The sequence below is a fragment of the Sturnus vulgaris genome, chromosome Z (assembly GCF_052056855.1).
Source record: "Sturnus vulgaris isolate bStuVul1 chromosome Z, bStuVul1.hap1, whole genome shotgun sequence".
NCBI lineage: Eukaryota > Metazoa > Chordata > Aves > Passeriformes > Sturnidae > Sturnus > Sturnus vulgaris.
Genome location: NC_142283.1, coordinates 28,061,049 through 28,078,427, shown reverse-complemented (window position 1 = coordinate 28,078,427; position 17,379 = coordinate 28,061,049). Strand labels below are relative to the sequence as shown.

The 17,379-nt window shown below is 41.8% G+C and overlaps 1 protein-coding gene across 6 annotated transcripts in view; it reads right to left on the bottom strand.

The window, feature by feature from the left end:
• Positions 1 to 17,379, bottom strand: part of ARB2A (ARB2 cotranscriptional regulator A) — a 267,766-nt gene that overhangs the window by 214,369 nt on the left and 36,018 nt on the right. For 2 of the 6 annotated variants that reach the window (XM_088156757.1, XM_088156758.1), the window contains one exon: positions 2,261 to 2,330. The exons of the other annotated variants lie outside the window; for them this stretch is intronic. In XM_088156757.1, the coding sequence (XP_088012883.1) occupies positions 2,261 to 2,330 (70 nt within the window). The remainder of the gene's footprint in view (positions 1 to 2,260; positions 2,331 to 17,379) is intronic. 6 annotated transcript variants of the gene reach the window in all.

Genomic DNA, 17,379 nt, shown 5'->3' with positions numbered 1-17,379 from the left:
CTCAATGAGTTGATTAATAATACCTACATTCTAATCCAGAGGAGCTGCTTCAGTACATACCACACCAAAACACATGCTATGACTCAGTGAAGTGCACTGAGCCTTGCCCATCAAGTTCTATTTCCATGCTGTGCTTTACAACCCAAGTCCTCTAAACTCTTTTTCTCTCCCCCACGAATGTGCTCTCACTTTTAAAACCAACCATGACTACCCACCAGATTACATATACAAATAGAACAAGCTTGCTGCAGGGAGAATAAGAAAAAAGAGAAAGTAAATTACCCAAACTTGAAAAATGTTTTTTCGAGTGAATTCTCAGCTAAAAACATACTAAAAAATCAGCATAAGCCTGTGTGATTTGTGGCCTTTCACCTCTAACCTGGCATCTATCAGGGGTCACTGGAAATCATTACCATGCAACCAACAGTCACAGATTCATGACAGACGTGAGGAACCCTTAGGCTAGTGCAAACCACGAAGTCTCTTTTAAAGACAATCAAATGCCACATGTCCCTCTCTTTCCCCACATGTGCATCCCTCATGACCAAAATACCAACGACCCTGTCAAATGGCTGGTGTATGGTCAACACATGATAAAGAATAAAAGTACACGTGACACAACAAAGGATAAGGCACATGAGATCAGTTGACATTGCAACCTCTCCCATGACAGGGGACAGATTACAAGACCTATGAGAAATGATGAGAAAGCACAAGCTGTTAACCCAAGCTGTCCACTCCACTGTCTACTGCTACACACTTGTAGCATATTTTGGGGGAAAAAAGGAAATGGACATAACTACAGATTAAATACATCCTTCTGGTGGACCAGATCCAGCTGAATGTATCTGAGATTTCCTACATTGTATTTCTCATTTATAGATATTCAAAACAGAAACAGAAAGCCAACATCACTATTGATACTCTTGCTACCACTTTTCACTGCTTCAAGGATTAAACGTGAATGGAGACAGAAGTACTCTCTCAAAGTTAAGAATGGCTACTTCCCATCATGAATGAGAGGCGCTGGCAACACTTACTTATTGGATAGGGACTTCTGCCTCCAAAGATGCCAGCTTGTGGAAAAAACACTCACTAAACACTCTGTCAGATCACTTCTCAATAATTTTAAAAGAGAGTTCTCAAAGTAAATGAGAGCGAAGAGAGTAAGAGAACCTAGTGGCAATAATTTGCATTGGAGGTTTTTATGAGTGACCAGATTTTTCAGAATAAGAGCTAGTACATTTAGAATTAGGTAGACTTTAGCTAATAAAACAGCTGCAATGGCATTTTCCTTCTGGATTGACTTATTGGATTTTCCTAAGTCATATAATAAAAGGGGTTAGTACATTATTAGTGTCATTAGTAGTTTATTATTCCTCCAATAACATTCTTAGTTATCTATATTTTAACCTCAGTTTAATCTCCTACATAAACATACATTACAGAAAAAAAGAGGAAAAAAGAGAATTAAAATTATTAGTGATATTTTTAGTTTAGAAATCACTGAAGTCTGGTGTCTCTACCCTCTACAGTATGTCACTCTGCCATAACTTCCTATACTTGAAGAAAAATCAAGGGTTTGTTTTCTTTTCTTTAGAGATGCAAAACTAATGTGACCTTAGGTTTATTTATCAACTCCCATCCTGTGACAGAACTGCACTTAAAATGTGTAACACCTGAACATTACCAGTTTTCCTGAGAAATCCACACATGGATATAAAAAAATCAGCCTTATTTATTCTTTTTTTTTGTGAAGTTATGTCTTTGACTAATTTCATACAGTACACCAAGTGATTCAACCATCAGCTCCTCTGAACTCTGAAACTATTTTAACTATTAATTTAGACCTGACACAACAAGTTACAATCTCTTGAATTTTAGTTTCTCAAAAAATGGACCTTCCATGCACATAAAAAGGATACTATTTTCAAATAATTAATAACGACTTCAAGGCAGATTACACAGCTTGATGGTTTTATAACTTATCTTAAAAATAAACAAGTATAAAACACTAGAAGCAACGTCATGACAAGTAATGGATTTTGTTATTTTACAACATTTGTCTTCTCATTGGTAACAGGCACTTCAATGCAAGAAGAGAAAATGAGCACAAGAGGGAAACAATCCCTATAACATACAGTTGTCTACCCACAATGTTTTCCTCTTTGCAGTGTAAGAGCAATAATGTTCAGTAACACAAATGCAAAATAAACTCCAACTGACTGCCCTACAGCAAATCTCAAGTGGTGGGACTTACCTGAGGCTTGCTACTGTAGCTGCCATAGCCTTGATTGGATGAGCTTTGTTTTGACCCTGAGGTGACAAACCTGCCAATACATACTAATGAGAGATGCAACCAACTTTCTGACATACTGCTCTTGAAGACACTTACCTAAAACCTGGGACAAGCAAAAAAAAACCAAAAAAAACCCCAAAAACCAAACCAACCAAACAAACAAAAACCAAAACAAAAAACAAACAAGCAAACCAAAACCAAACAAAACCAAACAAAATAAAACAAACAAACAAACAAACAAACAAAAAAATCCAAGTAACCCTCACCCATCACCATTCTGGAACAAAAGATACTAAAAGCTGAATGGGCTTTCTAAAGCCTCAGTTCATTGCAGGCTAAAAAAGGAAAAAAAATCAGAGAGAAACAATACCAGTGGCATTTAAAAAATCCACAAAGACCTCACTTGGATTATAGAGTGGGAGAACAATTCATTAAGATGGAACTGACATTATCTCTATGTGGTTTCTTGTATTTTCTACTGAAAGCAATTCAATTCAACCTTCATACACAGTTGTGATATTCTGTATTTTGAGCTGACTGATCACAACTAAGATCTCAAGATCTTTTGAGAGAATTAAATGAAAGACAACAGGGACTTGTCATGAATGCAGCACATACTGTTGATGTGATTTGACACAATGTTTCGTTACATGGTCTTTGCTGACACCTGTTGGTTTATTTTTTGTTTTCATTTCCTTTTTAAGAGAAGCATCTCTAATTTTAGAAACCAATTGACAATAATTTGGCTTTAGAAATGGCTTAATTGCTAAGTCCATCTTATGGAAATTCTCAGAGTTTTAAAAAATATACATATATGCATATATATGTATCAATTCTAAGCAGATTATTCAATCAAGCACCTTGCACTACAAGCAATTAAACATCAGCAGAAAGCAAGATCCCTGTCCCAAGCTGAGACAAGAAACACCATGATAAAAAGTTTGCAAAAGAAAGCAGGAAACTAAAAAAAGCTCAAAAGTTTAATAGCGGGTCAAACTGACATATCAAATTAATTTAGTTAAAGCACCCCAGCTTTTGTAATCACAGACAAAAAAGGCAGTGATGTGTCATGCATCATCTAATTCCATCACCTTTCATTGCTCAGCAGAAATGACCAGATAAATATTGACAGATGGACTGATGGATTAATTTTATGTAGATCCAGAGCACAACTCTAGATAACACCTTCTTTTCATAGCAAGATGTCTTCCCCATTGTGCCTCTGTGCTCCAGAACACTAGTGGGTCAAAACTGCAACACAAACGGACAGCCTGCTCCAGTGCTTTCAAAATTTATTTCTTGTAATATGTCCACCTTCCTGGACCACTATGGTTTTAAGGGCTGCTTCCCAGGGAACTTTCTGAATCAGTCCCATGATTAAGACAAAGTCTGTCGTTTGGAAAATGCAGGACAGAAATTTTGTTGAGGCCCCTCCTTACTTCACCAAAATTGAAAACTTCATCATTTTGTGGTTGCTGTTGCCAAGATGGGCATTCTGACCACCACGTCTCCCACCAGCTCCTCTCTGTTTGCAAACAGCAGGTCTAGCAAAGCCCCACCCCTGGCAGACTTGCTCACCAGCTGTGACAAGAAACTCTCCTCCATACAATCCAAGAACCTCCTAGACTGCCTCTTTTCCACTATGTTGAGTTCTCAGCAGATATCTGGCAAATTACATCTCCTAGAAGAATAAGGGCTGGCAATCTTGAAACATCCTCCAGCTGCTTGTACAATAATTCATCTATCTCTTTATCCTGTTTGATTGGTCTATGGAAGACACCCACCAGGATGTCAGCCTTGTTGGCCTTTCCCTGATTCTTACCCATGGCACTTGATCTTATTGACATTAATCTTGACTTCCACAGTGTCCAGAGCCTCCCTAACATACAGAGCCACCCCTCCACCTCTTCTCCCTCTGCTGTCTCTTGTGATCTGCTGTCTCTTGTGAAGAGCTTGTAGCCATCCACTGCAGTGCTCCAGTCCTGCGAGCCATCCCACCAGGTTTCTGTGATGGTGACTATATAATTGCTTTCCTGCTTCCATACGATGGCTTCCAGCTCCTCCTTTGTTACCCACACTGCGTGCACAGTGTACATGCACTTCAGCTGGGCTGTTGATTTCACCTCTGACTCTGGCCAAACAATCTTGTTTTTCTTCTCTGGGTAGAGAAGTGAGTATTATGGCTTCTTCTGCTATTTCTGCTGCTGGCTAATGTGCCTTATTTTCCCAACATAGTAGTCTTAAATTAAATTATTACTTGTAATGCAGAATCGAGAGAATCTGCACTCCTGAATATTGCAAATCATCCCAAAAATATATTCCTATCATCGAAGGATCTATTCTGTTACTGAATGTAGGCTGTCCAACAAAATATTGAAAGGCATCAACCTTCACTTTCCACTCCTAATCACCTTACGATTTACTTGTGTTCATTTTGACTATATTATCTCTAGTGTTACAGGCTATTTTTATGACAAAAATTACTAGTAGTTCATTTAATATTGCAGCCAAATAAATTCTACTTTCTAGTCTATCTGACAATATTCTCGATTGGTTTCCTGTGAAGGTGGAAAGGTAAATCCAAGAAACTGAAATTAGAAGAATATTCTGATCATTTCACCTAAGAGTCTAGCTTTCTAAAAGATACTTGAAGAAAAGAAAGAATATATTTAAATTCTTAGGCCAACTGTGAACTGACATCAGATCTGTCTTATAGAAAGGCAGGTGAGTATCATCTTACAGATTTACTTTGAAATTAATCAGTCATACAGTATGTGTATAAAGGAAGATTTATTCCAGAAAGAAATATTAATTATATAATTTATTAATTTCCAGTTTTAGCTTACTGATGGAGAACTGATAAAACCGGAAGAGATGTACTTGCAACTCAGTATGCACTTTGTTAATTTCCAGAAGCTTCCAGAATTCAACTAACCTGCCATGAAAATTATTTGAATTTTATTTACCTACAACTACATACACCTGGAAGTATGTTTTGCATACTAGATCACTGTGACCAAGAGCACTGAACTATGCTGATATCTGCAAGAATTTATCAGATCTTTTACTTCAAGTTTAATCCTTAGGTAGTCCTAGCAAAGTAGCATCCAATGGTCCCTGACATTCCCAAAATACTTCAGAAAGAAGAGATGTGACACTGTAAACTTAACAGTAGATCAAAATTCAGGGCAAACAAGAGCTCTGTTCCTGGCTGACAACCATGAGTAAAAACTCATGTTATCCAACAAACTTGTTTCCTTTTCCACCACTATAAACTTATTTCAAGACACACAAGCCTCTTAAGGTGCACTTTTGCTAAACACGATAGAATTGTGTAGCAGTATACATACTATCAGGTAATACCTTTTCAAGTGCATCATGATGCATGTCTTGAAAAGTCAGCTGGGGGAAGGCAAAATATGCACTTCGAAACTGAAACCTTCACAGAATCACAGAATAAGCTGATTGGAAGGGATTCAGGAGGATTATCAACTCTAGCACCCATTCCTGCAATGGACAGCCCAAAGATTCACACCATGTCCCCAAGAGTGTTGTCCAAACACTTCTTGAACTCAGACAGCCATGGTGCTGTGGCCACTTCCCTGGGGAGCCTGTTTCAGAGTCCAGCTACCTCTGGGTGAAAAAATTTTTCCTCATCTTTAACCTGAACCTTCCTAAACTCAGCTTCATGTTGTTACCTTGTGTCCTGTCACTGGTACACAAGAATGAAGAGGTCAGCTCTTGTCTCCCGGCTTCCTCCTGTGAGGATACTGACAACATGACAAGGTCTTCCCTCAGTCTCCTCCAGCCCAAACAATCCAAGTGATCTCAGCCACTTCTCATAAGGCTTCCCCACTATATCCTTCACCATCTCACACCTCTCTGTCTTGGTTTAAAAGAGAGGTGTTTGTTAAGAAAGGTAGGAGTCTGTCTTGAAATGGACAATGCTAACCCCCTCCCTCCAAATTATTATAATTTTGCAATTAAAAAGCTCTCAGGCAAAGATATGGGAATAGGAATAACAGTTCTTTACCAGGAAAAATTAAAATAAAAATACAAAAATGCAAAAAAAAACAAAAACAAAACCAAAACACTGACAGAGTCAGAATACAACCAGTCAGGGTGTTGGTGGCAGTCCAATTAAATGGTGGCTACAGTCCTCCTGGAGAGAAAGATGTGGTTCTGTTGAAGCAGTGGTCCTGGAGAAGGGTGCAGTTTTCCTCTAAAGGTCCAGTGATGATGTGGAAAGGTCTGGTTTTCCTCTGGAATCCAGTGGAAAAAGGCTGCTCTGATGTTCCAAATTTCAGATGTTATCTAGGTAGGAAAGGCTTGGCTCCTCCTCCTGGCTGGAGCATCTCCCAATGGGATGATGAAATTTTATCAGTCATACAGTGGGACTCAATGGGCCATTAATAGGAGATATCTCCCTGGAGGAAGGACGGGTTGTGGAAATGATAAGGATCACTGCCCCAACTGGTTTTAACAGATAATGATAGAATACATACTTTTGGTCACATCCTGCATACCAAACCCAAGACATTATCCACCCCTGATTCTATTACCATCTGTATCATACCCAAATCAAGACTCTCTCTTCAAACTCTACAATGAAGCCTTACACTCAGTTCTCTTTTAAGATTAGGTTTCCCTGTGGTACACAACAGGCTTCTCCATCTTTCTGCATTACCCACCAAGTGTAGCCAGGTCCTTGAGCAAAGACAATCCCACAGAGGGGTTTATCTTTGCCCAAGGTGGGACTAATCCAAACAGTCTTTCCTAAAATACCTTTCATGTGTACCACAGGGACTTTATCTCCACCCACTGTGAGCAAGGGTTCAGACTGGGCAGGACCAGTTTGATTGATGCACCCTCAGGTGTTGACCATCCAGGTGGCCTTTGCTAAGTTCATTTCACAATTCTTGAAAGTCTCTCTGTCAAGTGCCTTCAGAGTGGTCTTAAGTGCTCTGTTGCACTGTTCAACTTTTCCAGCAGCTGGTGCATGGTAGGGGATATGGTACACCCACTCAATGCCATGTTCTCTAGCCCAGATGTTTATAAGGCTGTTCTTGAAATGAGTCCTTGTTGTGTGACTCCGTTCTCTTAGGAGTACCATGCCTCCAAAAAACATGCTTTTCAAGGCCCAGGATGGTGTTCCAAGCAGTGGCATGGGGCACAGAGTAGGTCTCCAACCACCCAGTGGTGGCTTCCACCATGGTCAGTACATAGCACTTGCCCTGGCGGGTTTGAGGCAGTGTGATGTAGTCAATCTGCCAGGCCTCTCCATACTTACATTTGGACCATCGCCCCCCCATACCAGAGGGGCTTCACTCGCTTGCCTTGCTTGATGGCAGCGCACGTCTCACAGTCATGGATAACTTGAGAAATACTGTCCATGGTTAGATCCATCCCTTGGTCTCAGGCCCACTTATTGGTGGCGTCTCTGCCCTGATGACCTGAGGCATCATGGGCCCATCAAGCCAGGAACAACTCCTCCTTGTGTTGCCAATCTAAGTCTATCTGTGACACCTCTGTTTTTGCAGCTTGATCTACCTGTTCATTGTTTCAGTGCTCCTCATTAGCCCAACTCTCATAGACATGGGCATCTACATGACAGACTTTTACAGGCAGCTTCTCTACCCACATGCAAATGTCTTTCACTCATCAGCAGCCCAGTTTGGTTTTCCCCTAAGTTGCCAGCTAGCCTTTTCCACCTCTCCAGCCATCCCCGCAGAGCACTGGCTACCATCCATGAATCAGTGTAAAGATAGAGCCTTGGCCACTTCCCTCTTTCAGCAATGTCCAGGGCCAGCTGAACGGCTTTGAGTTCAGCAAGTTGGCTTGATCCACATTCTCCTTCAGTAACTTGTGCAACCTGTCATGTGGGGCTCCATACAGCTGCTTTCCACTTCTGGTTCATCCCACGATGCGGCAGGAACCATCAGTGAAAAGAGCATAGCATGTTTCATCTGCTGGCAGTTGGTTATACGGTGGGGCTTCTTCGGCCCGAGTCACTTGTTCCTCTTCATCGGTGAGACTTGAGTTTTCACCTTCTGGCCTGTTTGTAATTATTTCCAAAATGCCAAGGTGATTCAGGTTTCCAATACAGACGCGTTGTATAATGAGGGCAATCCACTTACTCCATGTGGCGTCAGTGGCATGGAGGGAACCTTTCTTTTAAACATCCACCCCAGCACTGGTGGTTGGGGTGCCAGGAGGAGTTGTGCTTCTGTGCCAACCACCTCTGAGGCAGCTTGAACCCCTTCATAGGTAGCCAAGATCTCCTTCTCTGTTGGAGTGTAGCTGGCTTCAGACCCTCTCTAACTTCAGCTCCAGAATCCCAGAGGTTGGCCTCGCATCTCACCAGGCACCTTTTGCCAAAGGCTCCAGGACAGACCATGGTTCCCGGCTGCAGAGTAGAGCATGTTCTTCAACTCTGCTCCCACCCTGACTGGGCCAAGGGCTACTGCATGAGTGATCTCCTGCTTGATCTGGGCAAAGGCTTGCTGCTGCTCAGGGCCCCAGTGGAAATTGTTCTTCTTGCGAGTGACCAGGTAAAGAGGGCTCACAATCTGGCTGTACTTGAGCATGTGCATTCTCCAAAAGCCTATGGCACCTAGGAAAGCTTGTGTTTCCTTTTTACTGGTTGGTGGAGACATTGCAGTGATCTTATTGATGACCTCACTGGGAATCTGATGCCGTCCATCTTGCCACTTTACTCCCAGAAACTGGATTTCCTAGGCAGGTCCTTTGACCTTGCTCTTCTTGATGGCAAAGCCAGCTTCCAGCAGAACCTGGATGATGATCTCTCCTTTCTCAAATACTTCCATTGCCGTGTCCCCCCACACAATGATATCATCAATGTACTGCAGCTGTTCTGGAGCTTCACCCTTTTCCAGTGCAGCCTGGATCAATCCATGGCAGATGATGGGGCTGTGTTTCCACCCCTGGGGCAGGCAGTTCCAGGTGTACTGCACACCCCTCCAAGTGAAAGCAAACTGAGGCCTGCATTCTGCTGCCAGAGGAACGGAGAAAAATGCATTGGCAATGTCAATGGTGATGTACCACTTTGCTGCTTTGGACTCCAGCTCATACTGGAGTTCCAGCATGTCCAGCACAGCGGCACTCAGTGGTGGAGTCACTTCATTCAATGCACAATAGTCCACAGTCAATCTCCATTCTCTTTCAGACTTGCACACAGGCCAAATGGGGCTGTTGAAGGGTGTCTGAAGTGGGTTTTGCTGACCCTGGCTCTCCAGCTCACGGATCATCTTGTGGATGGGGATCACTGCATCTTGATTTGCCCAATACTGCCAGCAGTGCACCGTTGAGGTGGCAACTGGCACTTGTTGATCTTCCACGTTCAGGAGTCCCACTGCAAATGGGTTTTCTGATAGCCCAGGCAGGGTGTTCAACTGCTTCATGCCCTCTGCCGCCACAGCAGCTATTCCAAAAGCCCACCTGAGTCCCTTTGGGTCTTTGTAATAGCTGTTCCTGAGGAAGTCTATGCCTAGAATACATAGTGCCTCTGGGCCAGTCACAATTGGATGTTTCTGACACTCCTGACCGGTCAGGCTCACCTCAGCCTCCAGCAGAGGCAATTTCTGCGATCCCCCTGTCATCCTGGCAATGGAAACAGGTTCTGCCCCTACATGTCCTGACGGTATTAGGGTACACAGTGAACCAGTATCAATTAATGCCTCATATTTCTGTGGCTCTGATGTGCCAGGCCATCGGATCCACACTGTCCAAAAGACCCGGTTTTCCCATGCCTCTCCCTGGCTAGAGGCAGGGTCCCTCTAGCACTGGTTATTATTTCCTTCCTGGGCATACATAGTAGAGGTTCCTTCAAGTGGGTCTGATAGATCATCCTCCCTTCTGTAATACCCTGCACCTTGGTCATGGGAGGCTGAGGCTACATTCACTTTAGTGGAGCTCCCTTGGTTAGTGTTTCCCTCTCTGAGTTGACACACCCATGCTGCCAGGACAGAAGTGGGTTTCCCATCCCACATTCCCATGTCTTCCCCATGGTCACGCAAAAAGAACCACAGGTCAGCTTGTGGGGTATATCCTCTCTCCCTCGCTGAGGATGTTGGGCTCTGGCTTTGAGGCCTGTGACTTGCACAGGTGCCATATGGGAACTGTTCCTCCTCACCTCCTCCCTTATCTCCTTCATTTCCTCTTGGAGGCTCTTAATTACAGCTGAGACAAGAGCCTGCATCTGGCTCATTGATCATACTCTCATAATTTCTAAGCTTGCTGGCAACAGAACCCACTGTCACTTGGTTGGTATCAGCATTAATCATTGCAATAAAGGGGGTATATTGAGACGGGCCTAGATTTGCTAGATTCCACAACATCTGCACCTGACCTTGTTGGGGTCATTGTCATGCTGTCCATCCCTCCCAAAGAGCACCTCCAGTACTGCCACTTCTCTCAGTTGTTGGATCCCTTCCTCAAGGGTCTTCCTACACATTCTATGGTGGTACTCTTGCATTCTCTCTCTGTGGGCAAACCTCTCTCTTACACTCATTAAAAGCTGCTCCCAGAGGAAAAGGGGCCCTTGGCTCCCTTATGAATATCTGATCCACACCCGAGTCTTGAGTCAAGGGTTGCAAATTCCTTGCCTCAGTACCATCCAGTTGCACACCTGCACTCATAAGGTCCCAGACCCAAAGTAACCAAGTTGTAAAAGCCTCACGGCCCTGTTGTACAACGTCTTTTTGCAGATTACAGAGGCTTTCGTATGACAGGGACTCACTCGATGACAATCTCAAATTCCGGCTCCCCTGCTGGTTGTGAGGGCCCTCCTTTCTTATCCTTATTAACTGGGTGCTCTGATTTCATCTCAGATTTCTTTGTTTCCACAGGGGCAACTGCTGCTGGCTGTGACTGCCCTTGCAGTTCAGCTGGAACCTGGATGGTTGTAACGTCTTTGGGCTCCACTGCAGCACTATCAGAATGTCCTTTTAAGACAGGGGAAGAGTTTCGCAAAAGCTGGGGAGAGGTACTCCTTCAGCATCTGGCCCATGTCGTGCATCTCCTCCACCAAAACCTCTATCCAGTCTGGGTGGTTCATGTCTGAAGTTGGCTGTGGGGCAGGGTCAGGCTCTGGGGTAGCATCCCTATTCTCTGAGGTACGTATCAGGGTACTTATCCAAGCCAATCTGCCCTTATCTCTGAATGCTAAATGAAACAGGCATATTAGCAACTCCAGCCACTGTATGATATCATTAGCATTTAGAGAAGATTTGAACTCTTCAAAAACTGGTGGGGTAGACCCAAAAAGCTGGGTGAAGGGTTGGGAGAAAATTTCACCTGCTGCCACTTCCTCACAGTAGGAACCCTTATTAAAATAACCCCAAAACCATACAGTTAGTGTGTGATAGCCCCGAATCCATGTGCCTGCCTTCCAGAGGAACTTAAAGATCCATTAATTCCTCACCTTATTAACCCATGAAGCAAACTGGATAACAGCCACAGTAGCCTTAATTATAGGACCCATGTTTAGATAAGGGCCTGAAAATGGGAGGAGATATACAGCCACGACTACATGCCGCCCAAACCAGGGTAAGCTAGACCACCTAAGGAGGTTTCTATATCCAGCACACAATTAACTAAGTTACTCAAGAACTGTTACTCCTTTTTCTCTCGATGCCCTCATGCCTCAAGTTGGGCACCAAAATCTGTTTTGGTTTGAAAGACAGGTGTTCGTTAAGAAAGGCAGGAGCCTCTCTTGAAATGGACAATGTAAACCCCCTCCCTCCAAATTATAATTTTGAAATTAAGGAGCTCTCAGGCAAAGATATGGGAATAGGAATAACAGTTCTTTACCAGGAAAATTAAAATAGAAATACAATATTACAGAGAACAAACCCAAAGTCACTGACAGAGTTCAGAATACAACCTGACACCTTGTCAGTCAGGATGTTGGAAGCAGTCCCATTAAATGGTGTCTAAAGTCCTCCTGGATGACAGATGTGGTTCTGTTGAAGCAGCATTCCTGTAGAAGGGTGCAGCTTTCTTCTGAAGGTCCAGTGATGATGTGGAAAGGTCTGGTTTTCCTCTAGAATCCAGTGGAAAAAGGCAGCTCTGATGTTCCAAATCTCAGATTTTGTCTAGGTAGGAAATGCTTGGTTCCTCTCCCCGACTGGAGCATCTCCCAATGGGATGATGTAATTTCATGATGACTAATTTTATCAGTCATACAGTGGGACTCAATGGCTCATTAACAGAAGATCTCTCCCTTTGGAGGTACTATGGTGCACAAAACTGCACACAATGCTCAAGGTGAAACCACCCCTGTGCAGACCAGAAGAGGACAGTACCCTCCCCTGACTGTCTGGCACTGCTGGGCCTGATGCCTCCAGCTGTCAGGGCACATTGTTTCCTGATATGCAGCATGCACTAACAAAATAACCCCACGTCCCTTTCCACAGCACTGCTTCCCAGCCTCTTGGTCCCTAGTCTGTACACAAAACCACGTTTGTCCCATTGAGCTTGAGTAACACATGAATCTGGGAATAGGTAGCAGGATCCATAGCAACACAAGCACCTAAAGAAGCATGGCTTTGATATTTAAAGTGAATAGACTTTAAAAGAAAAAAGCTCTAACTGAAGCATGAGCTTATTCTGATTTTTTAAAGACCTGTATTTTTGAACCTGAAGCGTGCAGACATTTACACGTTTTTCTAGTAAAGACATGGACTGCTAAGTAGGTGTGGGTTTGCTTTCCTAGGTGCTTTCTCGTCTGCTTACCCTCAGGTGAGAAACCACTATTCTAAAGGACACGTACTGAAAGCTACGGAAAAACACTGGTCCTGATCAAACCTACAAATTCTCTGTAGAGTTTTAGAGCTAGATATTGAGACAAACAGTTGTAAGGCCTTCTTAAATGTTTACTTCACTCAGAGCAGGAGCTTGAAACTACTTTTTCCATAATTAAGGCTAAGGTCAAAACCTAACAGCATGTACAAAAGCACAGCTGTATGATACCAAAAATGGAAAGAAGACAGTTGCATATGAAGAGCTTTCAAACTTTTCACAGAGTTTAAATATTATCCTGAACTGCTATAAAAGTAGGCCAACATTGACTACAGCAATTAATTCTTTTGGATTTAACTACGGAGCAAGAGATTAAAACAATTGTTCTTTCTTCTCTCAGTCTATGTCACATTCTGACTGTAAGAGTCTTGACATTCAGTACTCTTCCCAGAGAATTAGATAATAGCTACAAAGGATTTGTGGTGCTTCTGAAGTTTTCACACAAACTTCACAAAACTTAAGAGAATAATTACTTATTACCACCTTAGGAAAGTTGAAAACCATCACATTTTCTCCGCTAGAAGTCAGCTTCACAGTCATAGTATAACCATCTATCTAGCTAACCATCTACCATGGTTAGTTCTGGCACTTCACAGGAGTAAGTCATCTAGGGCCTCCTTTATACCTGGAAGCTCCACCACTAGAGAAGGAAGATAGACTTGTAGCTATAATAATGGTTAGGATGTTCCTACTTAAAGGCAGTCTGCATATTTTTAGCTGATCAGCCTGATATAACTTTCCAACTTAACAAATTATTTCTATTAAGGACTGACACAACTGATAGAGCTTTACTGACAATATTACTGCTCTGTAAATGTTAATAAAAATATTCCCAGAAAAATTAAATGTATAGATATCTTGTTGAAAATACAGAAAGCATAGAAGTCTTTATCATGCAAAAGCTGAAAATCTTGTGAAAAAGAACAAGCTCTTCTGGAGTTCTGCAACTGAAAATAAACATATTTCAGAAGAGCTGCTTGATGAAAGCAATAATCTACATATCTGTTTTTTAAAAATCTCATGCTGAAAAGTAGGAAAATACTTAATCTTTCATGGAAAGTTTCATCTTTCATGGAAACTTTTAAAATCGCTAATGGAAACACAACCTAAACATTCACAAGAGAAAGGTGCACCAACTCATTTCACCACACATACTGACTGGTGTTCTGCCTAAGCACTGCTTAAATATATCTTTATTCTGGTCACAGAGTTGTCAAAAAACCTTTTTTTTCACCACTCCTTGAACAGAAAACAAGTCAACTAGCTACCATTTTACTTCCCTGCTGTAAAATCTCTACGGATCTTGGAGTTTACTTTTGTGCTCATTCTTTTTAAATTGAAACAATTATTAAGTCCAGTGAGAATTCAACGTCATACTGCTGTGCAATAAATTTTGAGTTTTTTCTAAACCACAAAAAAGGAAAAAGAAAGAAATGGATACGTACAGGTAGTTTAGCTGCAGCTTTAATTTCAGCTACATGAAAATGGCTGATAAAAAGTTTATTAAGAATTGAGAGTCTAAACTTTTGCATGTAAACCCAAAATGGCAAGAATGGTTCTAATTGAACTAAAGCTGCTGAAGGTTTTAGTTTTAAAAAGCTCATGATGAACTCATTGAAACACTCCCCCTATTCCAATTTTTGTCTTCTTTTTAACAATTAGTACCATTCTTTGAATTGCAGCAACTTACAAGTGCTTTATAAACAACCATCTGCCTTATTGTATCTTTTCTGCTTTTCACTGTTTATCAATTTAAAAATGTAAACCACATTTATCAACAATGTAACAAACTCCCATCTGGGTTTATGAGATGCTCATAATTTCTTTCAAGAATCAAGCTAACAATAATTATAAAACTATCTCTGAACCTTTCGAGAACTGTCATGTTACTTGATGAACCAACCTACTGCCAATTGCTGCCTGCAAACTAGAAGAGTTCACTGAAGCACATCTGACATAATCATTCTACTAAAAAGTCTTCACAAACACCAGATTTTGAAAGCTGATTTAGCATATGCAAATTACTACACTGCATGTAATGAAGATTCATATTTAAATTTCCGTAGGTACTGCTAAGTAGTCCTGAATCCTAGCTGTCCATTTACTTCACTCAGAAAAAAGAAATGCTGAAAATTAACACACTGTAAAAAGCTCAAATCTTCAGAAAATTACAAAGACCGTACACATATATAATTTATTTTTTTTTCAGCTGCCTCCACTAATTTTCTCTATTATCAAGAACGTTGATTCAAGATGGGGAAAATAAAAGGATGAGAACTTTTTATAAATTCATTACTTAGAGCTTAGGAACTACTATTAGAAAGAAATTCAGTATCATGCCCCAATTTTAGTTGCTTTACCCAATTTGTTTAAAGTCTGCTTTGCCATTTTTCTATTTCACACTTACCTAACAAAAATTGAAAATAATAAACCAATATGAAAAAAACCCTGTAACAAATAGGGCATGGATTCCTAAAGTACTGCATTTATAATTGCCCTTGCTGTGCCTAAAGTGATAGGGCTCATTTAGGCTCTTCCTTCAACTGGTACACTCAAAATTCTCTGTTCCACATAGATTCTTCTCTGTGTAGTAGGAAAAGAGATCACAGCTTCACATATTTTAAAGATCCTGGCTAATCTCACTCTCCTGCCTATCTTTATCTTTTTGTCCTAGTTTTTTGTGACATTGACTCCACTGGAAAGTTTTGCTAAAGCAAAAGACCTTCTGCAGTATTCATCAGTAGATGGGTGTCCTGGTCTGGCCAGGACAGGGTTAATTTTTGCAGTAGCCCGGAGGGGGCATGGCTGGGACCCAGAGGTTATCCTATACAACCTCCTATCACTGTTAGGCCAGAGGAAGGGGACTCTCCCGCAGGTTAGGACTCTCTCCTCTGATTAGGGTACTGTGGCTGCCATGGGGTCAGGTCGGGCAGTGAGCATTTGACAGGTAAATCACTTTTTCTTTCAGACACTTTTATTATTAACACTACTACTGTTATTCTGCATTTTTAAAAAACTCAAAAAACAACTGGGTTTTTTTGCCTGACATTATTCAATTTCTTCACTAAACTGTTACATTTTTTCACTTACATCTACTCATATTAGTTTCTCATTTATTAAATTAAGGGGTGGTAACTCATTTTAGAGTGTCCCTCTTAAATTATCCTAAACCAAGACAATAATGAAAACTAAATCAGCTACATATCTGCTTTTCACTACAACAAAACAACTATAAAATAAAATCTACTTATATATATTTACAAACACTGATGACTCAGTGTCATTTCACTCAAATCTGTTCCAAGAGGTATATTAGCAAGAACCTGGATTACCCTCACCTTCAGTGGTGGGTTGTAACAGGATATTTCAAGGACCCCAAAAGGCCATTGCTGGGCTTTTGGGAGAGCTGCTGTAGAAATAGAGGAAGTTAGACAGCTGAATACCTTGCCTGGTCTCTCAGAGGACCCTTCTGCTGTGGGACTGCTGAGGGTTGAAGAACAACAGGTACCAACCACTACCACAGCACCATCAACACCACCATGCCAGCTGGGACTCTGTGGACCCCTGCCATGAGATGGGTCCTGGAGACCCAGCAAGACCCTCCCAATGTTTAGTGGTCCCATATGGCCAGTTGGTAAGTGCACTGAGACTGACCATGGACTACTGTGGTCTGAAGGACGTCACATCACCACTGAATGCTGCTGTGCCAGACATGGTGAACTTCAGTATAAGCTGGATTCCAAGGCAGCAAAGCAGTGCTATCATGGACATTGCAAATGTGTTTTTCTCCATGTCTTTACCCATGAGTGCAGGCCACATTTTGCTGTCACCTATAAAGGCACTAAGTACACCTGTAACTGGCTGTGCAAGGGGTGGAAACTCAGGCCCACAATTTGCCTCGGAGTGACTCAGACTGCACTGGAAAAGGGTAAGGCTCTAGAACACTTAAATGTTGACATCATCACATGGGGGAACACAGCTGAGAAAGTTTGTGAAAAAGGGGAGAACATAATACTTCTGAAGGCTGCTTTTGCTGTGAAGCAAAGTAAGGTCAAGGGACCTGTACAGTAAATTCCTTTCTCGGGAGTAAAATGGCAAGATGGACATTATCACATTCCAATGGAGATCTACCAAGCAGCAGCTATGTCCCTGCCAACCAGCAAGATAGAAATACAGGCTTTCTTAGATGCTACGGGGTTTTGGAGGATGCATATTCCAGACTACAGTCAGATTATGAGTTCCCTCTATCATGTGACCTA